Below are 24,238 nucleotides of genomic sequence, written 5' to 3'. Positions count from 1 at the left end.
GCTACAGCCCCCGCCGCCCCCCCACCACCAACACGCCAGGTCCCCAGCAATCTGGTTTTAGCTTCATTCACTTTGAAATTGGTATTGGTCTATTATTGTCACATGTACCAAGGAACAGTGAAAAGCTTGTCTTGTATACAGTCCATACAGATCAGATCATTGAACAGTGCATTGAAGTAGTACAAGGTTAAACAATAACAGAACGCAGAATAAAGTGTTACATTTACAGAGAAAGTACTGTTCCAGTAGAAAATAAGGTGTAAGATCATAACAAGATAGAATGTAGGTCAAGAGTCTATCATAGTCTTGTAACTGCAGGGTACAAGCTGTCCTTGAACCCGGCAGTAGATCTTTCAGGCTTTTGTATCTTCTGTCCGATAGAAGAGGCCGAATAGAGAACATCTGGGGTGGGTGGGTATCTTTGTTTATCCCGGCTGCCTTACCAAGAGAGCACGAAGTGTAGGCAGTCCATAAAGGGCAGGTTGGTTTCCGTAATGTACTGAGCTGTACCTACTTTAGACACTTGTGTGATTTAATATTCTACAGTACGTGGTCATCATAGATAGGCAAGGTCAATGTTTACTGCCCATTCCCTCTAAGTGAGAAATTGAATCTTCAGTCTCCTTGAATTTAAAAATGCAAACACGAGGAAATCTGCAGATGCTGGAATTTCAAGCAACACACATCAAAGTTGCTGGTGAACGCAGCAGGCCAGGCAGCATCTCTAGGAAGAGGTACAGTCGACATTTTGGGCCAGGACCCTTCGTCAGGACTAACTGAAGGGAGAGTTAGTAAGAGATTTGAAAGTGGGAGGGGGAGATCCAAAATGATAGGAGAAGACAGGAGGGGGAGGGATGGAGCCAAGAGCTGGACAGTGATTGGCAAAAGGGATATGAGAGGATCATGGGACAGGAGGCCCAGGGAGAAATAAAAAAGGGGGAGGGGGGAAAACCAGAGGATGGGCAAGGGGTATAGGACGCTAGCAGTCCAACCTGATGGCATGTCCATCTGGGTAGCCTCCAATCTGATGGCATGAACATTGACTTCTCAAACTTCCGCTAATGCCCCACCTCCCCCTCGTACCCCATCCGTTATTTATTTATACACACACATTCTTTTTCTCTCTCTCCTTTTTCTCCCTCTGTCCCCCTGACTCCCTTCCCATCATCCTCAAGACAGATGCACACCAGGGCTGTTGTACACTCTGCTTACACATGACTGCATGGCCAAACACCCAAATAATCACAATGTCAAGTTCACTGAGGACACACCAGGGCGGGGCTCATCACAAACATTGTTGAGACAGCCTACAGAAGGGAAGTGGAAAAGCCCGAGGCATGGTGCCAGGCAAATAACCTCTTCCGCAATGTCAACAAGGACTACATCTGCAGCATGCTGCCACCAACACTGGACGCTCTACCATTTGCCTACCAACACAACTGATCGACAGATGACGCAATAGCTACAGCTCTACACACTGTCCTTACATATCTGGAGAAGAAGGATGATTATGTGAAAAAGCTGTTCCTGGACTACAGTTCAGCATTCAACACCATAATTCCCTCCAGGCTTGACAAGAAGCTCAGCGACCTCTGCCTTCACCCTGCCTTGTACAGCTGGATCCTGGACTTCCTGTCAGATCGCCGGCAGGCGGTAAAAGTGGGCTCCCTCACTTCTGCCCCTCTGACCCTCAACACAGATGCCCTTCAGGGCTGTGTCCTAAGCCCCCTCTTTTACTCCCTGTATACCACGACTGTGTCACCACCCAAAGCTCCACTCTGCTAATGGAGATGGGCTAACCCCTGTTGAGATTAATGGGTCTGGGGTTGAGAGGGTAAACAGCTTTAAGTTCCTCGGCATCCACATCACCGAGGACCTTACGTGGTCTGTGACGCTGGTGGTGCTGGTCTGACCACAACATTGCCTCTTTCACCTCAGATGGCTGAAGAAATTTGATATGGGTCCCCAAATCCTAAGAACTTTCTACAGGGGCACAATTGAGAGCATCCTGACTCGCAGGGGAATTGTACCTCCCTTAATCTGCAGAGAGTGGTGCGGACAGCCCAGCACATCTGTGGATGTGAACTTCCCACTATTCAGTACATTTACAAAGACAGGTGCGTAAAAAGGGCCCGAAGGATCATTGGGGACCCAAGTCACCCCAGCCACAAACTGTTCCAGCTGCTAACATCTGGATAACAGTACTGCAGCATAAAAGCCAGGACCAACAGGCTCCGGGACAGCTTCTGCCACCAGGCCATCAGACTGATCAACCCACACTGATTTGAGTGTATTTCTATGTTACATTGACTGTACTATTTATTATAAATTACAATGATTGCACATTTAGACGGAGACATAACATAAAGAAGTTTACTACTCATGTATGTGAAGGATGTAAGAAATAAAGTCAATTCAATTCAATAAATTTGTTGATGATACTACATTGATTGGCCTTATCTCAAATAATAACGATCAGCCTACAGAGAAGAAGTCATCACCCTGACACAGTGGTGTCAAGAAAACAACCTCTCCCTCAATGTTGCAAAAACAAAGGAGCTGGTTGTGGATTACAGGAGGAATGGAGACAGCTAACCCCTATTGACATCAATGGATCTGGGTTTGAGAGGGTGAACAGCTTTAAGTTCTTTGGTATACACATCACCGAGGATCTCACATGGTCTGTACATACCGGCTGTATGGTGAAAAAAGCACAACAACACCTCTTTTACCTCAGACAGCTGAAGAAGTTTGGCATGAGTCCCCAAATCCCAAGGACGTTCTACAGGGGCACAATTGAGAGCATCCTGACTGGCTGCATCACTGCCTGGTATGGGAACTGTAATTCCCTCAATCACAGGGCTCTGTAGAGAGTGGTGCGGACAGCCCAGAGCATCTGTAGATGCAAAATTCCCACTATTCAGGACATTTACAAAGACAGGTGAATAAAAAGGGCCCGAAGGATCATTGGGGATCGGAGTCAGCCCAAGTACAAACTGTTCCAGCTGCTACCATCCAGGAAACGGTACCGTAGCACTAAAGCCAGGACCAACAGGCTCTGGGACAACTTCTTCCACCAGGCCATCAGACTGATTAATTAAGAATCAGAATCAGAATCAGGTTTATTATCACCGGCATGTGTCATGAAATTTGTTAACTTAGCAGCAGCAGTTCAATGCAATACATAATAGAGAAAATAATAAATCAATCAATCAATCACAGTTCATGTATATTAAATAGATTAAAAATCGTGCCATAAACAGAAATAATATATTTTTAAAAAGTGAGGTAGTGTCCAAGGGTTCAAGCAACACACATCAAAGTTGCTGGTGAATGCAGCAGGCCAGGCAGCATCTGTAGGAAGAGGCACAGTCGACATTTCAGGCCGAGACCCTTCGTGAGGACTAACTGAAGGAAGAGTGAGTAAGGGATTTGAAAGTTGGAGGGGGAGGGGGAGATCCAAAATGATAGGAGAAGACAGGAGGGGGAGGGATAGAGCCAAGAGCTGGACAGGTGATAGGCAAAAGGGGATTCGAGAGGATCATGGGACAGGAGGTCGGGAAGAAAGACAAGGGGGGGGACCCAGAGGATGGGCAAGAGGTATATTCAGAGGGACAGAGGGAGAAAAAGGAGAGTGAGAGAAGGAATGTGTGCATAAAAATGAGTAGCAGATGGGGTACAAGGGGGAGGTGGGGCCTTAGCGGAAGTTAGAGAAGTCGATGTTCATGCCATCAGGTTGGAGGCTACCCAGACGGAATATAAGGTGTTGTTCCTCCAACCTGAGTGTGGCTTCATCTTTACAGTAGAGGAGGCCGTGGATGGACATGTCAAAATGGGAATGGGATGTGGAATTAAAATGTGTGGCCACTGGGAGATCCTGCTTTCTCTGGCGGACAGAGCGTAGATGTTCAGCAAAGCGGTCTCCCAGTCTGCGTCGGGTCTCGCCAATATATAAAAGGCCACATCGGGAGCACCGGATGCAGTATATCACCCCAGTCGACTCACAGGTGAAGTGTTGCCTCAGCTGGAAGGACTGTTTGGGGCCCTGAATGGTGGTAAGGGAGGAAGTGTAAGGGCATGTGTAGCACTTGTTCCGCTTACACGGATAAGTGCCAGGAGGGAGATCAGTGGGGAGGGATGGGGGGGACGAATGGACAAGGGAGTTGTGTAGGGAGCGATCCCTGTGGAATGCAGAGAGAGGGGGGGAGGGAAAGATGTGCTTAGTGGTGGGATCCCGTTGGAGGTGGCGGAAGTTACGGAGAATAATACGTTGGACCCGGAGGCTGGTGGGGTGGTAGGTGAGGACCAGGAGAACCCTATTCCTAGTGGGGTGGCGAGAGGATGGAGTGAGAGCAGATGTACATGAAATGGGGGAGATGCGTTTAAGAGCAGAGTTGATAGTGGAGGAAGGGAAGCCCATTTCTTTAAAAAAGGAAGACATCTCCCTCGTCCTAGAATGAAAAGCCTCATCCTGAGAGTAGATGCGGCGGAGACGGAGGAATTGCGAGAAGGGGATGGCATTTTTGCAAGAGACAGGGTGAGAAGAGGAATAGTCCAGATAGCTGTGAGAGTCAGTAGGCTTATAGTAGACATCAGTGGATAAGCTGTCTCCAGAGACAGAGACAGAAAGATCTAGAAAGGGGAGGGAGGTGTCGGAAATGGACCAGGTAAACTTGAGGGCAGGGTGAAAGTTGGAGGCAAAGTTAATAAAGTCAATGAGTTCTGCATGCGTGCAGGAAGCAGCGCCAATGCAGTCATCGAGGTAGCGAAGGAAACGTGGGGGACAGATACCAGAACAGGCACAGAACATAGATTGTTCCACAAACCCAACAAAAAGGCAGGCATAGCTAGGACCCATACGGGTGCCCATAGCTACACCTTTAGTTTGGAGGAAGTGGGAGGAGCCAAAGGAGAAATTATTAAGAGTAAGGACTAATTCCGCTAGACGGAGCAGAGTGGTGGTAGAGGGGAACTGATTAGGTCTGGAATCCAAAAAGAAGCATAGAGCTTTAAGACCTTCCTGATGGGGGATGGAAGTATATAAGGACTGGACATCCATGGTGAAAATAAAGTGGTGGGGGCCAGGGAACTTAAAATCATCAAAAAGTTTAAGAGCGTGAGAAGTGTCACGAACATAGGTCGGAAGGGATTGAACAAGGGGTTCAATGTCCATTTAGGAATCGGATGGCAGAGGGGAAGAAGTTGTTCCTGAGTCGCTGAGATGTGTGCCTTCAGGCTTCTGTATCTCCTACCTGATGGTAACAATGAGAAAAGGGCATGCCCTGGGTGCTGGAGGCCTTTAATAATGGCCACTGCCTTTCTGAGACACCGCTCCTTGAAGATGTCCTGAGTATTTTGTAGGCTAGTGCCGAAGATGGAGCTGACTAGATTTACAACCCTTTGCAGCTTCAATTGTATTTCTATGCTATATTGACTATCCTGTTGTAGATACTCTTTATTACAAACTACTATAAATTGCACATTTAGATGGAGATGTAACGTAAAGATTTTTACTCATGTATGTGAAGGATGTAAGAAATAACGTCGAGTCAATTCAATTCAATAAAGGAGATGGTTATTCACTTCAGGAGAACCTGCACCTCTCACACGCCTCTTTATATCAGCGGCATAGCAGTAGAAACTGAGAGCAGTTTCAAACTCTTGGAAATGTATAACCCCTCATGAATCCAGAGCACATCCTACATAATCAAGAAAGTGCACCAAGTCTTCTCCTTTCTGTGGAGACTCAAGAGAGCTGGGCTATGCACATTTATACTCATGTCCTTCAACATATTACTCTAACAAGCTGCATCACTGCATGGTACACAAACTACACTGCAGTAGGCAGGAAGATTTAACAATGGATAGTCAAAACATCAGTGGTACCAGCCTACCCACCCAAGGACATATATACAGAAAGGTACCAGAAAAAGGCCAACAAAATCATGAAGGTCCCCTCCCACTCTGTTCATGAACTGTTTGTCCCACTCCCATCAGGGAAAAAGGGACGTAGCATCCATGGGCAGGACCAACAGACTCAAAAAGTTACTTTCTCCAAGCAGAAAGGCTGATCCACACCTCCGCCCATGAACCCACCCCTCCACAACCACTACTTTGTTATTTCCTGTCAGAGTCACCTTATAAGACCATAGGACATAGGAGGAAAATTGGGCTATTTGACCCATCAAGTCTGCTCCACCATTCCATCATGGCTGATTTATTATCCCTATCAACCCCATTCTCCTGTCTTCTTCCCGGTACCTTTGATGCCCTGATTATCAGCCACTGCCTTAAATATATCCAATGAGTTGATCTGCACAGTGACAACAGCTTCACAAATTCACCACCCTCTGGCTTAAGAAATTTTTCCTCATTTCTGTTCAAAATTGATGCCCTCAATTCTGAGGCTATGCCCTCTGGTCCATTATAGGAAACATCCTCTCCACATCCACTCTGTCAAGACCTTTTGATATCTGATACCTTTCAATGAAATCCCCCTTCATTCTTCTAAACTGCAGCAAATACAGGCCCAAAGTCATCAAATGCTCTTCATCTGTTACCCCTTTCATTCCTGGGATCATTCTCATGAACCTCCTCTGGACCCATAAGATATAGGAGCAGAATTAGGCCATTCAGCCCATCGAGTCACCTCCATCATGGCTAATCCCAGATCACACTCAACCCCATACACCTGCCTTCTTGCCATATCCTTTGATGCCCTGACTGATCAGGAAACGATCAACTTCCGCCTTAAATATACCCACAGACTTGGCCTCCATTGCAGTCTGTGGCAGAGCAATCCGCAGATTCACTACCCTCTGGCTAAAAAAAATTCCTTCTTATCTTTGTTCTGAAAGGATGCCCCTCAATTTTGAGGCTGTGCTCTCTGAATCTGGATACCCCCCACCATTGGAAACATCCTCCCCACATCCACCCTACTAGTCCTTTCAATATTCGGTAGGTTTCAGTGAGATCCCTATGCGTTCTTCCGAATTCCAATGAGTGCTGGCCCAAAGCTGCCAAACACTTCTCATATATTAACCCCTTTATTCCTAGGATCATCCTCGTGAACCTCCTCTGGACTCTTTCCAATGACAACACATCCTTTCTGAGATATGGGGCCCAAAACTGTTGATAATACTTCGTGCGGCCTGACTAGTGTCTTATAAAGGCTCAGCATTATCTCCTTGTTTTTATATTCTCTTCCCCTTGAAATAAATGCCAACATTGCATTTGCCTTCTTTACCACAGACACAAAATGTAAATTATTCCAATGTCAACACATCTTTTCTTAGATAAGGGGGCTCAAAATTGCTCACAATACTCCAGCTGTCTTTTGCACTCTGGTTGATCTTTCCTTGATCCTGTTATACTTACTATTCTATAGATTTGCTGAGTATGCCTGCAGGAAAATGAATTTCAGGGTTGTATATGGTGATATATATACATTTTGATAATAAAGTGTACTTTGAACTTTGACAAATGCCTTATAAAGCCCCAGCATTATATCCTTGTTTTTGTATTCTGATCCTCTCAAAATAGATAGATAGATATACTTTATTGATCCCGAGGGCAATTGGGTTTCGTTACAGCTGAACCAACCAAGAGTAGAGCATAAATATAGCAATACAAAAACCACAAACAATCAAACAACAAAACGCAAACTATGCCAGATGGAAAATAAGTCCAAGACCAGCCTATTGGCTCAGGGTGTCTGACCCTCCACTGGAGGAGCTGCAAGTTCGATGGCCACAGGCAGGAACAACCACCCAGTATTGTATCTCGGTGGATGCTAACATTGCATTTGTCTTCTTTACCACTGGCTTAACTTGAAGGTTATCTTTAGGGGATCCTGCACGAGGACTCCCAAGTCCCTTTGCACCTCTGATTTTTGAATTTTCAACCATTTAGAAAATTGTCCATACGTTTATTCCTGGACACCTTCATGGACACCCCGCTCTGGTCTTCTGCCTGCTCTGGATCTCTTTATTGCATCTTCCACCCCCACCGATGACCCCTTCTCCTGTCTTCAACCCTCCTCTTCTTCATGGACACCCCGCCCTGGTCTTCTGCCTGCTCTGGATCTCTTTATTGCCATTTTAATTCCACATCCCATTCCCATTCTGACATGTCTATCCACGGCCTCCTCTACTGAAAAGATGAAGCCACACTCAGTTTGGAGGAACAACACCTTATATTCTGTCTGGGTAGCCTCCAACCTGATGGTATGAACATTGACTTCTCTACCCTCCGCTAATGCCCCACCTCCCCCTCGTACCCCACCCGTTATTTATTTATATACACACATCCTTTCTCTCACTCTCCTTTTTCTCCCTCTGTCCCTCTGACTATACCCCTTGCCCATCCTCTGTCCCCCCCCACCACCTTGTCTTCCTCCCTGGGCCTCCTGTCCCATGATCCTCTCATATCCCTTTTGCCAATTACCTGTCCAGCTCTTGGCTCCATCCCTCCCCCTCCTGTCTTCTCCTATCATTTTGGATCTCCCTCTCCCCCTCCCACTTTCAAATCTCTGACTAACTCTTCCTTCAGTTAGTCCTGACGAAGGGTCTCGGCCTGAAACGTCGACTGTACCTCTTCCTAGAGATGCTGCCTGGCCTGCTGCGTTCACCAGCAACTTTGATGTGTGTTGCTTGAATTTCCAGCATCTGCAGAATTCCTGTTGCTTGCATTTATTCCTTCTGCCCAAAGTGCCCTTTTCTACAATATATTCCATCTGACATTTCTTTACGCATTTCCCCAGTTTGTCTAAGTCCTTCTTCATACACCCTTCCTCCTCAACACTAACTGCCCCTCCACCTAACTTTGTATCATCCACAAACTTGGCCACAAAATCATTAATTCCATCATGCAAATAATTGACGTACAATGTGATCCTGATCAAAAAGGTGCAACAGCGCCTTATTTCCTGTGGAGCATCAAGAAAGCTCACCTCTGTCCCAGGATACAGATGGACTTTTACCGCTATACCATTGAGAGCATACTCACCAACTACATCTCAGTGTGGTATGGCAATTATCTCGTATCGGACCGCAAAGCCCTCCAGCGTGTGGTGAAAACTGACCAGCGGATTATCGGCACCCAATTGTCCATCATTGAGAACATCTACCATAAATGCTGCCTTGGCAGGGCAAAAAGCATTATCATGGATGCATCTCACCCTAACCATGGACTTTTTACTCTCCTCCCATCCGGTAGGCGTTACAGGAGCCTCCACTCCTGCACCAGCAGGCTCAAGAACAGCTTCTACCCCGAAGCTGTGACCCTGCTGAACCTCACATCACAGCGCTAAGCAGTATTGCACCTATATTGTACTGTCTCAGTACTTTTATATTTGTATGCTGTAGCACTTATTTTTATTCGCAGTTATTTTGTAACTAACACTACTCTTTTGCGCTTCTGGTCAGGTACTAATTGCATTTCATTGGCTTTGTAACTGTACTCGGCACAATGACAATAAAGTTGAATCTAATCTAATCTAAAGGGATCAGTCCCAACACTGACTCTGAGGCACACCACTTGTCACTGGCAGCCAACTAGAAAAAGCCCCGTTCATTCCCACCCTTTGCCTCCTGCCAGTCAGCCAATCATCTAACCACGCTAGTACCTTCTCTGTAATACTACGGGCTCTCCTGTTGTTGAGCAGCCTCATGTGCAGCACTGTGCTAATTGCCTTCTGAAAATCCAAGAATACATTACCCATCAATTCTGTCCTGCTTGTATTTCCTCAGAAAATTCCAACAGATTTGTCAGGCAAAATTTCCCCTTCGGAAAACATGCTGACTTTAGCCTACTTTATCATGTGCTTCCAAGTACCCAAAACCTCATCATTAATAATAGACTCCAACCACTGAAGTTAAACTAACTGGCCTATAATTTTCTTTCTTTTGCCTCCCTCCCTTCTTAAAGAATGGAATGAAATTTGCAATTTTCCATTCCTCAGGAACCATTCCAGAATCTTGTGATTCTTTAAAGATCATTACTAATGCCTCCACAATATCTTCAGTTACCTCTTTCAAACCGAGGTTTAGTCTATCTGGTCCAGGTGACTTATCAACTGTCAAGCTTTTCAGCTTCCCTGGAACCTTCTCTTTAGTGATAGCAATGACACCTCTGTCCCCTGACCCCTCATTTCTGGCATTCTGCTAAAGTCTTCCATAATGAAGACTGCTGGAAAATACATATTAAGTTTGTCAGCCATTTCTTTATCCCCCATTACTATCTCTTCAGTATCATTTTTCCAGCAGTCCAGTATCCACTCTCATCTCTCTTTATATATCTGAAAAAGCTTCTTTCGTACCCTTTTATATATTGGCTAATTTACCTTCGTATTTCATTTTTTCTCTTTTATTTGTTGTTGCCTTCTGTTGGTTTTGAAAGCTTCCCAGTCCTCTAACTTCCCACTACTTCGTACTGCACGTCCTTTTTTCCCTTTATGCTGTCTTTGACTTCCCTTGTCATCCATGGTTGCCTCATCCTCCCTTTAGAATACTACTTCATCTCTGGGATGTATATATCCTGCTGCTCCAAATTGCTCCCAGAAACTCCAGTCATCCCTGCTAGTGTCCCCTTCCAATCAACTTTGGCCAGCTTCTCTCTTGTGCTCCTTTAATTCCCTTTACTCCACTGCAATACTGATACATCCAATTGAAACTTCTCCTTCTCAAACTGCAGGGTGAATTCTATCATATTAAGATCATAGTCTCTGAAGTGTTCATTACCTAATCAAATCTGGTTCATTACAAACATCCAATCCAGAATTGCCTTCCCCTAGTGGCCTCAGCCACAAGCTGCTCTAAAAAGCATCTTGTAGGCATTTGATAAGTTCCATCTCTCGAGGTACAGCCCAAAACTGATTTTCCCTATCTGCACATTGAAGTCCCCCATGACTACGGTAACATTGCCCTTTTTACATGCCTTTTCTATCTCCCCTTGTAATGTGAAGCCCACATCCTGATATATATATACATCTCCTTGGATGTTAAACTCCCAATTATGATCTTCATTCAGCCATGATTCAGTGATGCCCACAATGTCATACATGCCAATCTGTAACTGCTCTGAAAGATCATCTTCCTTATTTGGTATACTGCATGCATTCAAAAATATAACGTCCTGTACTCATCACATTTTTTGATTTTGGTCTCCTGTAACACTTCAACTCATCCCACTGACTGCAATTTTGCCCCATCATCTGCCTGTCTTTCCTTATAGTCTCACTACACACTGCATCTAGTTGTATATCAACTGTTCCATCCTCAGTCCTAGCACTCTGGATCCCATTCCCCTGCCAAATTAGTTTAAACCTTCCCACAAGAAAATGGGTTCCCCTCAGGTTCAGGTGTAACCCATCCTTTTTGTACAGATCATATCTTCCCCAGAAGAGATCCCAATGATCCAGAAATCCAAATTCCAGCCCCCTGCTCCCATTCTTCAGTCACACATTCATCTGCCAGATCATCCTGTTTTTACCCTCACTGGCACGTGGCACAGACAGCAATCCAGAGATTACTACCTGAGAGGTCCTGCTTTTCAGCTTTCTGCCCAACTCCCTATATTCTCTCTTCAAGACCTCCTCCCTTTCCCTACCTATATCATTGATACCAATATGTACCTTGACTTCTGGCTGTTCACCCTCCTCCTTTAGGATGGTGTGAACCTGACCCTGGCACCTGGGAGGCAACATAACATCTCTCTTTCACATCCACAGAGGGAGGTGATAGGCCGATGAGAATGGTAGGTACAGACACTCCTGTTTCTAGCATTGCTTTATGAATATACAATCAATGTATACAAGCTATCTATGTATTTATTTATATTTATTGTTTTTTTGTTCCCCTTGATATTTGTGTACTGGAAATGACATTAAATGATCTTGAATCTTGGTCACATGAGTGTAAGTGGGTGATGCGGGTTCATTGGGCTGGAGGAAGGAAGGAGGTGGGGTGGAAAATGGCAGGAGGTAGGTGAGCCTAGGTGAGGGGCAATGTGCATCGGGTGATGTGGGGAGTGAAGTAAGAAGCTGGAGGAGCTAAAGGGCTGAAGAAGGAGGAATCTGATGGGAGAGGAGTGTGGACCATAGAAGAAAGGGGAGGGTGGGAACCGGGGTGGTGATGGACCAATGGGTGACTTGATAACTAGAATGGGGAATGAAAGAAAAAGGGAAGGGGGGGTAGAATTTACTAGAAGGTAAGAGAAATCAATGTTATATGATGCTATTTACCTCTGATGCTGCTACAAGTAGGTTTTCGAGTAGGTTAAAAGATTGGCACATGGTGGACAAAAGGACCTGTTTCTGTACTGTTCTGTGTTCTACATTGTTCCCATTAGTCAGTCAGCATCTGCACTCTGGGCCATTTCCACAACACAATCTCCAAGGTTAAAATTTATCTTTATTTATCTTTTTTTTAAAACAGACAATACATAGAAATACAAAATATATGCAGTCTTCCGACATTCATTCCCTTCTCTTCCCCTCCCAATTAGATTTTCTTTCCAAGGCTCCTGTGCTCAGAATATGTTGCAAATGATTGCAATTAAAAGAAAAAAAATATTAATCTTTGCTGGCATTCCCAGGGGTGTGCAGGGAAGTGGGGGGGGGGGGGGGTGTTGAGCTGAGGGACAGGGTTGTGCAACAGGGGACTTGGAAATAATCCAAAAGCAGCTGCAAACCATCCTGAAGGCAAGGTGAAATGAAATATTGCACCAGTGAACGTCCTTGTAGCTTGTGTTCTTGAACAGAATATAGACATCAAATGTATAAAGTGGCACGGAATACAAAGCAAAGCTTCACACTTAACTATATATAATATACATATTTATATATAAAACTTCAGTGCTACTGGGAGCACATAAATAGCATAGGGAAAAACAAACAAGCAGCGAACCACACACGAGCCGGGGACAGGGGACGGTACGCAGGTTTGCAGATTGCCGAAGTCAAATCCTTGCAAAGGAAAACAATTGTCACAGAGAGAAAACAAAGCAGCTAACTCCGAGCGAAGGCATCCCTGGAGAGGTGGGAGAGGTGCTCCTCCAAGCTGTTGTCCCTCTACCGCCTTTTCACGAGCTGTAGTTGACCTGGTAGTACAAGGTTTTGTGCCTCCATATGGAGTAGGAATTGTCGAATTTGAGGAGGTAGATTCCCTGGCCCGGGTACTTGTGACTGCCGGACTGCACCTCCAAGTGACTGTCCTTTCGGTAGACGGGCAGGATCTCTTCCAGGTCAGAGCGGACGAAATCTTTAGTTCCCCTCTCAATGTCTCCGTGGATTGGGGGTGCTAAGGAACAACGCAGGAGGATATTAATAGCAGAAGAGGATGGAACAGGCGAGGAACGGCTGGGCCGGAGGGAGATGATTTAGCATGGCTGGGTACACAGGCAGCTACATCAGGGGATGAGCTATTCTTAGATGGTCTTCTACCAGTTAGCATCTGATACCAACTGATCAAACATTAGGCAAACCAGCCAAGTGGGGACTCCTGCCTGCAAACACGTAATACATTTTGGTTTATTGTTGCTACGAGAGGTGGGGAGGGGGAGAGGGAGGCACATCCCTCCCCATAGTATCTGCTGAAGGTGTCATTTCAAAAAGGCAACATCGACCCAGTAAGCATACTGGTAAATGCTGCCTGAATTAGAGAGCAGGTCTTATGAGGAGAGATTGAGCAAGCTAGTGCTTTTCTCCTTCGAGCAAAGGAGGATGAGAGGTGATTTGACAGAGGTGTACAAGGTAATAAGAAGCATAGATCAAGTGAATAGCTGGTGCCTTTATCCCAGAGCAAACAATGCTGATACGAGGGGATATAATTTTATGGTGGAGGAAAGTATGGAGGTGATGTCGGAGTTAAGTTGCTTTGCTTTACACAGAGAGTGATGGTGTGTGGAATGTGCTGCCATGGATGGTGGTAGAGGCACTTTAAGAAACTCTCAGGTGGGCACAAGGATGAAAGAAAAGTGGAGGGCTATGTGGGAGAGAAGGGTTAGATTGATCTTAAAGCAGATTAAAAGGCAGGCATAACGTTGTGGGATGAAGGGTCTGTACTCCGAGTTACCTGTACAACGTCAGCTCAGCATCACTCCTGGCACTGTGGTCCCCAGCGTATCCAACAGACCATCTATATGTCACCAAAGAGTCTAACAAATTTCTACAGATGTACTGTGAAAAGCGTTCTGACAATATCTGGTATGGAAGGGCCACTGCACAGCATTGGAAATAGCTACAGATGGTTATAAATTCAGCCAGCTCCATCGTGGGCACAACACTCCCAATCAATAGGGATATCTTGAAAAGGAAATGCCTCAAAAAGGCAGCATCCATCATGAAAGATCTTCACCATCTGAGACATGCCCTCTTCTTAGTAATATCATTAGAGAGGAGGTGCAGGAGCCTGAAGGCACACTCTCAACAACTTAGGAACAGCTTCTTCCCCAATGCCATCAGATTACTGAACGGTCCATGAACACTACCTCACTATTTTGCTTTCTAATTATTTACTTTTTACATTTCTTATTGTAACTTATTAGTAATTTATTTTTATGTATTGCATTGTACTGCTGCTGCGCTACAACAAATTTCACCACATACAGTACTGTGCAAAAGTGTTAGATACATAAGACCTTTGCACAGTACTATATAGGTCAGTGACAATAAACCTGATTTTGATTCTACCACTCAAATCACTTTCCAACTTACCCAGTGGCACTTAGTAATTGTTATGCATGGGTATCTGGCTGGTCTTCTTTCACTCACCAAGCTCATACGCAGCTAAACGGGATGATTCCACGTAAACTAGACTGAATTTCCAGAACTGAATGGATAAGTGGTAAGGGAATGACTCAAAATGTTCTGCATGGAGATCGCTGATCTGTTGTGGGACCCCTACTCTTCGTGATTTTTACAAATGACCTGGATGAGGAAGTGGAGGGATAGGTTAGTAAATTTGCTGATGACACAAAGGTTGGGGGTGTTGTGGATAGTGTGGAGGGCTGTCAGAGGTTACAGCGGGACATTGATAGGATGCAAAACTGGGTTGAGAAGTGGCAGATGGAGTTCAACCCAGGTAACTGCATGGATGAACTGCAACAAATGTTCATCCCTGTTTGGCAAAAGAATAAATCAAGGAAGGTAGTGCACCCGTGGCTGACAAGAGAAATTAGGGATAGTATCAATTCCAAAGAAGCAGCATACAAATTAGCCAGAGAAAGTGGCTCACCTGAGGACTGGGAGAAATTCAGAGTTCAGCAGAGGAGGACAAAGGGCTTAATTAGGAAGGGGAAAAAAGATTATGAGAGAAAACTGGCAGGCAACATAAAAAGGGACTGTAAAAGCTTTTATAGATATGTGAAAAGGAAAAGATTGGTAAAGACAAATGTAGGTCCCCTGCAGGCAGAAACAGGTGAATTGATTATGGGGAGCAAGGACATGGCAGACCAATTGAATAATTACTTTGGTTCTGTCTTCACTAAGGAGGACATAAATAATCTTCCAGAAATAGTAGGGGACAGAGGGTCCAGTGAGATGGAGGAACTGAGCGAAATACATGTTAGTAGGGAAGTGGTGTTAGGTAAATTGAAGGGATTGAAGGCAGATAAATCCCCAGGGCCAGATGGTCTGCATCCCAGGGTGCTTAAGGAAGTAGCCCAAGAAATAGTGGATGCATTAGTGATAATTTTTCAAAACTCATTAGATTCTGGACTAGTTCCTGAGGATTGGAGGGTGGCTAATGTAACTCCACTTTTTAAAAAAGGAGGGAGAGAGAAACCGGGGAATTATAGACCGGTTAGCCTAACGTCGGTGGTGGGGAAACTGCTGGAGTCAGTTATCAAGGATGTGATAACAGCACATTTGGAAAGTGGTGAAATGATCGGACAAAGTCAGCATGGATTTGTGAAAGGAAAATCATGTCTGACGAATCTCATGAAATTTTTGAGGATGTAACTAGTAAAGTGGATAGGGGAGAACCAGTGGATGTGGTATATTTGGATTTTCAGAAGGCTTTTGACAAGGTCCCACACAGGAGATTAGTGTGCAAACTTAAAGCACACGGTATTGGGGGTAAGGTATTGGTGTGGGTGGAGAGTTGGTTAGCAGACAGGAAGCAAAGAGTGGGAATAAACGGGACCTTTTCAGAATGGCAGGCGGTGACTAGTGGGGTACCGCAAGGCTCAGTGCTGGGACCCCAGTTGTTTACAATATATATTAATGACTTGGATGAGGGAATTAAATGCAGCATCTCCAAGTTTGCGGATGACACGAAGCTGGGTGGCAGTGTTAGCTGTGAGGAGGATGCTAAGAGGATGCAGGGTGACTTGGATAGGTTGGGTGAGTGGGCAAATGCATGGCAGATGCAATTTAATGTGGATAAATGTGAAGTTATCCACTTTGGTGGCAAAAATAGGAAAACAGATTATTATCTGAATGGTGGCCGATTAGGAAAAGGGGAGGTGCAACGTGACCTGGGTGTCATTATACACCAGTCATTGAAAGTGGGCATGCAGGTACAGCAGGCGGTGAAAAAGGCGAATGGTATGCTGGCATTTATAGCGAGAGGATTTGAGTACAGGAGCAGGAAGGTACTACTGCAGTTGTACAAGGCCTTGGTGAGACCGCACCTGGAGTATTGTGTGCAGTTTTGGTCCCCTAATCTGAGGAAAGACATCCTTGCCATAGAGGGAGTACAGAGAAGGTTCACCAGATTGATTCCTGGGATGGCAGGACTTTCATATGAAGAAAGAATGGATGAACTGGGCTTGTACTCGTTGGAATTTAGAAGATTGAGGGGGGATCTGATTGAAACGTATAAGATCCTAAAGGGATTGGACAGGCTAGATGCAGGAAGATTGTTCCCGATGTTGGGGAAGTCCAGAACGAGGGGTCACAGTTTGAGGATAGAGGGGAAGCCTTTTAGGACTGAGATTAGGAAAAACTTCTTCACACAGAGAGTGGTGAATCTGTGGAATTCTCTGCCACAGGAAACAGTTGAGGCCAGTTCATTGGCTATATTTAAGAGGGAGTTAGATATGGCCCTTGTGGCTACGGGGGTCAGGGGGTATGGAGGGAAGGCTGGGGCGGGGTTCTGAGTTGGATGATCAGCCATGATCATAATAAATGGCGGTGCAGGCTCGAAGGGCCGAATGGCCTACTCCTGCACCTATTTTCTATATTTCTATGTTTCTATGTAAGTGTGAGATGGTTCATTTTGGTAGGTCAAATATAATGACAGAATATAGTATTAATGGTAAGACTACATGGTGTGGAGGATCAGAGGGATCTTGGGGTCCAAGTCCATAGGACACTCAAAGCTGCTGCACAGGTTGACTCTGTGGTTAAGAAAACATACAGTGCATTGGCCTTCATCAATCATGGGACTGAGTTTAGGAGCCGAAAGATATTGCTGCAGCTATATAGGACCCTGGTCAGACCCCACTTGGAGTACTGTGCTCAGTTCTGGTCTCCTCACTATAGGAAAGATGTGAAAACCATAGAAAGGGTGCAGAGGAGATTTACAAGGATATTGCCTGAACTGGGGAGCATGCCTTATGAGAATAGGTTGAGTGAACTTGGCCTTTTTTCCTTGGTGTGACGGAGGATGAGAGGTGACCTGACAGAGGTGTACAAGATGATAGAGGCATTGATCGTGTAGATAGTCACAGGCTTTTTCCCAGGGCTGAAATGGCTAGCACGAGACGACACAGTTTTAAGGTGCTTGGAAGTAGGTACAGAGGAGATGTCAGGGGTAAGTTGTTTTTTTTTTTTACACAGAGAGTGGTGGGTGTGTGGAATGGGCTGCCAGCGACAGTGGTGGAGGCGGACACGACAGGGTCTTTTAAGAGACTTCTGGACAGGTACATGGAACTCAGAAAAATAGAGGGCTATACGTAACCAGAGGTAATTTCTAAGGTAAGGACATGTTTGGCACAGCTTTGTGGGCTGAAGGGCCTGTACTGTGGTGTAGGTTTTCTACATTTCCACGTTTCTATGTTTATATTGACTCACAGATGAACATTGAGGCTCAGATTCAGGAATGAAGGGTACAAGAACAGGTTGTCAATGGGGCAGTTAGAGTCACAGAGACAGGTCCTTCAGCCCAACTGGCCCATGCTGACCAACATATCCCTTCCAAGCTAGTCCCATTTCCAGCATTTGGCTCATAACCGTATAAACCTTTCCAAACCACGTCCCTGTCCGACTACGTTTTAAAAGTTATTACTGTGCCTGTCTCAACCACTTCCTATGTAGTTCATTCCAAATACATCCCATACCATGTGTGAAAAAAGTTGCCCTTGAAGTTCCTAGTAAATCCACCTCCCCCCCACCAATCTTTCTGGCAAACGTACAGTCTCTAGTAAATAAAATCGAAGGCTAAAAGCGGAGGGCTATTTCGAGAGTGAAGAAACGATTCCAAGCGAGGTTGGAGGTGACATCGAATGTACATGAGCTCTGGCAGGGCTTGCAGCACATTACTTCCTAAAAAGCGACACCCAATTGCATGAATGGCAGTAATGCTTCACCGCCAGAAGAGCTCAGTGCCTTCTATGGCCACTTTGAAAGGGAGAGTATTTTGAAAATCCCTGCTGCACCTGGTGACCCTGTGATCTCTGTTTCGGGGGCCGGTGTCAGAGTGTCTTTCAGGAGGGTGAACCTGAAAGGCGGCAGGCCCTGATGGAGTACCTGGTAAGGCTCTGAAAACTTGAGTCAAGGACATTTTCAACCTCTCACTGCTATGATCGGAAGTTCCCACCTGTTTCAAAAAGGCAATAATTATACCAGTGATTAGAAGAGTAGTGTGAGCTGCCTTAATGACTATCATCCAGTAGCACTTACATCTACAGTGATGAAATGTTTTGAGAGGTTGGTCATGGCTAGAATCAACTCCTGCCTCAGCAAGGACCTGAACCCACTGCAATTTGCCTATCGCCACATAGGTCTACAGCAGACACAATCTAAATGGCTCAGGATGCTGTTCGTTGACTACAACTCAGTATTTAACAACATCATTCACACAGTCCTCATTGATAAGCTACAGAATCTGGGCCTCTGTATCTCCCTCTCCAATTGGATCCTCAACTTCCTAACTGGAAGACCACAATCTGTGCAGATTGGTGATAATATCTCCTCGCTGACGATCAGCACTGGTGCACCTCAGGGGTGTGTGTTTAGCCCATTGCACCACTCTCTCTATACCCATGACTGTGTGGCTAGGTATAGTTCAAATGCCATCTATAAATTTGCTGATGATACAACTACTGTTGGTAGAATCTCGGATGGAGATGAGAGGGTTACAGGAGTGAGATATACCAGTCGGTTGAGTGGTGTTACAGCAAAATCCTTGCACTCAATGTCAGTAAGACAAAAGAGCTGATTGTGGACTTCAGGGTAAGATGAGGGAACACATACTAATCCTCACAGAGGGATCAGAAGTGAAGAGAGTGAGCAATTTCAAGTTCCTGGGTATCAAGATCTTTAAGATTCTAACCTGGTCCCAACATATCAATTCAGCTATAAAGAAGGCAAGGCAGTGACTATATTTCATTAGGAGTTTGAAGATATTTGGTTTGTCACCTAAAACACTCAAAAACTTCCATAGATGTCCCATGTAAAGCATTCTGACAAGCTGCATAACCCCCTGGTATGGGGGGTATGGAGTGGAGCTACTGCACAGGACCAAAAGAAGCTACAGAAAATTGTAAAATTAGTCACCCCCATCTTGGGTACCAGTCTGTGTAGTATCCAAGACACCTTCAAAGAGTGGTGCTTTGGAAAGGCGGCATCCATTATTAAGGACTCTCCGCCTTCATACCGAGGATCACTTTACGGTGTTTCACGAAGTACCAGGTGCGTGAAATGGCACATGCTCAGAATGGATCCGACAGCTCAGGTGGGTAGTGGTGCCACAACAATCTCTCCCTTAGTGCCGGCAAAACTACACAGCTGGTTGCTAGCTGCAGGAAAGCCAAGGAGGGTGAAGATGTGCCAGTCTATACTGGGGGATCAGCAGTGGAGAGAGTCAGTAGCTTTTAATCCCTGGAAATGGCCTGTCAGGAGCTCAGCACGCAGATGGCAATCATAAAGAAAGCACATCAGCATCTTTACTTTCTCAGGAGGTTCGGCCCTTCACCAGACTGTAATAAGCTTCTGCGGATGTACTGTTGAAAGTATCCTGACTGGTTGCACCACAGTCTGGTGCAGCAATCCAAATGCACAGGAATGTAACAAGCTGCAGAGAGCAGTGGCCTCAACTCAATACATTACGGACACATCCCTCCCCACCATCAGGAAGCGCTGTCTTGAGGAGGCAACATCCATCATCAATGATTCTCTACCATCTGGGCCACCTCATCTTCTCACAGCTGTCATGGGCAGGAGGTCAATGCAGAGGATCATAAGAGGCAGCAGAGAGTTGTAGCCTCAGCCAGCTCCATCATTCAGGACATTTTGAAAGGTAATACATCAAGAAGATGCCATCCAGGACATGAAGAACCCAGGATATGCCCTCTTCTCATTACTGCCATCAGGGAGGGGTACAGGAGCATGAAGACCCACTCATGTTTTAGCAACAGCCTCTTCTCTGCCATCAGATTTCTGAACAGTCCATGAATACTACCTCGCTATTCCTCTTTTGCACAATTTATTCTTATTCTAACTTCTTGTAATCTGTAAAGCCGGTACTGCTGCCACAAAACAACAAACACTACTGCACGTCAGTGACAATGAACCTGACTCTGATGCTGTGTGCCTGCGATGCCGCTGCAAGGTTTTCATTGCACCTGTGCACACATGGATGTGCATATGACAACAGACTCAATTTTCACTTTTGACTCTGAGATCCAGGCAGCCGCAGGTTGCTGTCAGTCTCTAGGGGTAGCAGCATAATGCTTATGCCCAGCCTGTATGCAAGCATCTCACCTCTGCAATCATCATAGGACCAGAATGAGCATTTCAGAAGGGTGAGCCAGTAGCCATAACAATCCTAAAAATTAAATACCATTCAAGTAAAGCTCGAACATAGGACCACGAGCGTGCTAAGCAGAAACAGTAACCTGCGATAGGCCTGACCATCATTAACAGTTCTGCTGCCCTGTCACATCCCATTGTAGATAAATGACAGTAAAGAGATTAGTGTTATTTGTCACATGTACATTGAAGCATCGAAACATAGTGCCATGCATTGTTTGTTAATAATCGACACAGTCCAGTGGCAGCCCACAAGTGTCACCACACTTCCGGCAACAACATAGCATGCCTGTAACTTACTAACTCCTAACCCACGTCTTTGGAAACCAGAGCACCCGGAAGAAACCCAGAGTCGGAGGATAACGTACAAACTCCTTAAAGACAGCAGCAGGAATTGAACCCTGACTGCTGGTGCTATAAAGCATTGCGTAACCTCCACTCTGCTGTGCTGCCCACAACGGGACGAGGAAATTCAACATGGCGAGGAGACTTTCTGAACACCCCTCATTCTCCAACAACTGCCAGTACTGACACGTCAGCGCAAAGCCCAGAGTGAAGTGTTTGCAGCCACCTTCGGCCAGGTGTACTTCAAGGTTACTGGTGAGGCCACACTTGGAGTATTGTGTACTATTCTGGTCACCCTGTTACAGGAAAGACGTGGAAGTGCAGGGAAGATTTACGAGGATTTTGCCAGGGCTAGTGGGCCTGGGTTAGAGGGAGAGGTTGTCCAGCCTGGGTCTTGATTCAGTGGAATGAAGGAGAATGAGTGGTGATGTCCTAGAAATGTTTAAAGTTATGAGAGACATAGATAAGGTGGATGGTAACAGATAAGGTGGGGGGGGGGAGAAAAGAGACCAAAACTAGTGGGTATAGGTTAGGGTGAGAGGGGAAAGATTTAAAAGGGACCTGAGGGATAACCTTTTCATGCAGAAGGTGGTGAGTATATAGAATGAGCTGTGGGAAAGTGGTTGAGGCAGGTGAAATTATACGATTTAAGCAGCACATGTGGATAGGTACATGGAGGGACATGGGTCAAATGCAGGAAATTGAGACCAGCTGGGTGGGCACCATGGTCATCATGGACTGATTGGGCTGAAGGGCCTGAATCTGTCTGACAAGAGGAAAAACTGACTGCACTCAAAACAATAGCAACTACGAAACAAGATCACATTCTGTCTGTCAGCTACACTCAGTACACAACAAGCAAGGTGGGTCAAATCTAACCAATTACTTTCCTTGCCTATTCTCAGCCATCAGCAAGATGGCACTGCCACAATACGTTATTCAGCAAAGCTGAGAGTTCTGCCAGGACTACACTGCTCTTGCCCCCATCGTGGCCCTTTGCCCAAATCTGAATCAGAGTGCTGGATTTCAGAGGAGAGGTGTTCCACCAAGCATGGCAATAAACAGTTTAGTTAAAAGAGAATCAAGTGAGTCAGGAGCAAAATTCTCCATGGGAAAGAGTTATACCATGCATCATTTTTTAAAACGTACAGATGGTATGGTAACAGGCCCTTCCAGCTCAACGAGCTGTGTGGTCCTATTACTCCCATATTACTAAATAACTTACCAACCTGCAGCTCTTTGGAAGGTGGGAGAAAACCTATATGGTCCAGGAAGAACCTGCGAATTCCTTGCAGTGGAATTGAAACCCGAGTTGCTGGTGTTTTGGTAGCTTTATGCTAACCGCTACGCTCTCGTGCGGCCATGAAGGGAAATGTGATTGTGGTTGCTCGGCCACAGTGGACACTCAATCGTGTCTGCTAATTCATCAAGGTCTTGTCTCCACACCTTGGTCAGAGGTGAGGGCGTTCCCTGATGCCGGGACAACTCCATTTGCCGTTCCTGAGATAATAAAGCTGTCTATAGCTAATGCACAGAAAGACTTGAGCAAGGCTAGGGTGAGCTGGTAAGTGGCCAACAACATTCACGTCACTCAAGCAAAGCTTCAACAAGAGGTGTTCTGGACACATTCCCTCAACGTTCCGCAATTAAATTGGTTTATTATTGTCACACGTACAGACGTACAGTGAAAAACTGTTCTACATGCCATCCATTTCAACAGTACGTCAAGGTAGTATAAGGACCGAGACAACACACATATAGGCATAACATCCTATTGAGCATTGAAAGGTCTATATAGGGAGGACACGGACAGGATGTTTCCAAAAATGGGAGAGTCTAGGACCAGAGGCTAGGATCAGAATACAAGGATGTCCTTTTATAACAGGCACGAGAAGGAATTTCTTCAAAACATAGATTACAGCACAATACAGGCCCCTCCGCTATATTCGTGCTGATCTTATAACTTACTCTAAGATCAATCTAACTTCTCCCTCTTACACAGTCTTCCGATTTTCTATCATCCATCTAAGAGTTTCTTAAATGTCCCTAATGTCAGAATCAGAATCAGGTTTATTATCACCGGCACGTGACGTGAAATTTGTTAACTTAGCAGCAGCAGTATCTAGCAGAGAGAAAAAAAAATAAATCAAATAAAACATGATAATAATAATAAATAAGCAAGTAAATCAATTACGTATACAGGGTGTCCCCGGATTACGAACAAGTTCCGTTCCTAAATCCGTCTTTAAGTCAGATTTGTACGTAAGTTGGAACAGGTACATCTGGTATTATTTAACGTCAGTTAGTCAAACGTTTGTCTTAGTATATAGTATATATTTTACCTTTCTATGCATATAAAACACTTAAGAAACGTATGAACTTCAATAATTAAACCACTGCATTGCTTGGTAATAACTGTAGCTTTCATCGGGGCAGGGCCTTTCACATGCTTCATTATTCTCACTTTATCCTTTAAAATTGTTCCAATCGTTGACCAACTGTAGCTTAATGCTTTTCCAATGACCGATGGCATTTCACCTCTTTCCAATCATTTTATTATTTCCACTTTATTTTCAATTGTGATCGTTTTCTGTCAACGGAACAGAAACACTGCGGATTCAGCAGCAGTTGCGGGTGGCAGGTCCTAGGGTCCAACCGCACTGAGGCAGGTTAAATGGGACAAGTCGGGGCTGTGCTGACTGGAAAAGTGGGGGGGGGTTGGGATGAATCTTGTTCAGAAAAATTTAAGCCAAATACAAAGTTACACACTCAACACAGTGTTAACGATAACGTGATCCGACTTAAAATGGTGGACGGCGTTCTCCTTCCTCAAGCCGACGAATTTTTAATATAATAGGCTTTATGGCAGGCCGTTTGTAAGTACGAGTTGTTCGTAAGTCGGACATTCGTAACTTGGGG

At 45.2% G+C, this 24,238-nt stretch overlaps 1 protein-coding gene across 1 annotated transcript in view; it reads right to left on the bottom strand.

Annotated features, from left to right (window-relative positions):
* Nucleotides 1-12,392: 12,392 nt before the first annotated feature.
* The window catches only part of tmed8 (transmembrane p24 trafficking protein 8), a 44,520-nt gene continuing 32,674 nt past the window's right edge, over nucleotides 12,393-24,238 (bottom strand). Inside the window, exon 6 of the mRNA XM_072272000.1 lies at nucleotides 12,393-13,298. Coding sequence (XP_072128101.1) covers nucleotides 13,081-13,298 — 218 coding nt within the window. The 3' untranslated portion in view covers nucleotides 12,393-13,080. The remainder of the gene's footprint in view (nucleotides 13,299-24,238) is intronic.

Source organism: Mobula birostris, chromosome 1 (genome assembly GCF_030028105.1).
Source record: "Mobula birostris isolate sMobBir1 chromosome 1, sMobBir1.hap1, whole genome shotgun sequence".
NCBI classification, from domain to species: domain Eukaryota; kingdom Metazoa; phylum Chordata; class Chondrichthyes; order Myliobatiformes; family Myliobatidae; genus Mobula; species Mobula birostris.
The sequence above is the reverse complement of the archived record's forward strand: the minus strand, read 5'-3'. Positions and strand labels throughout refer to the sequence as shown.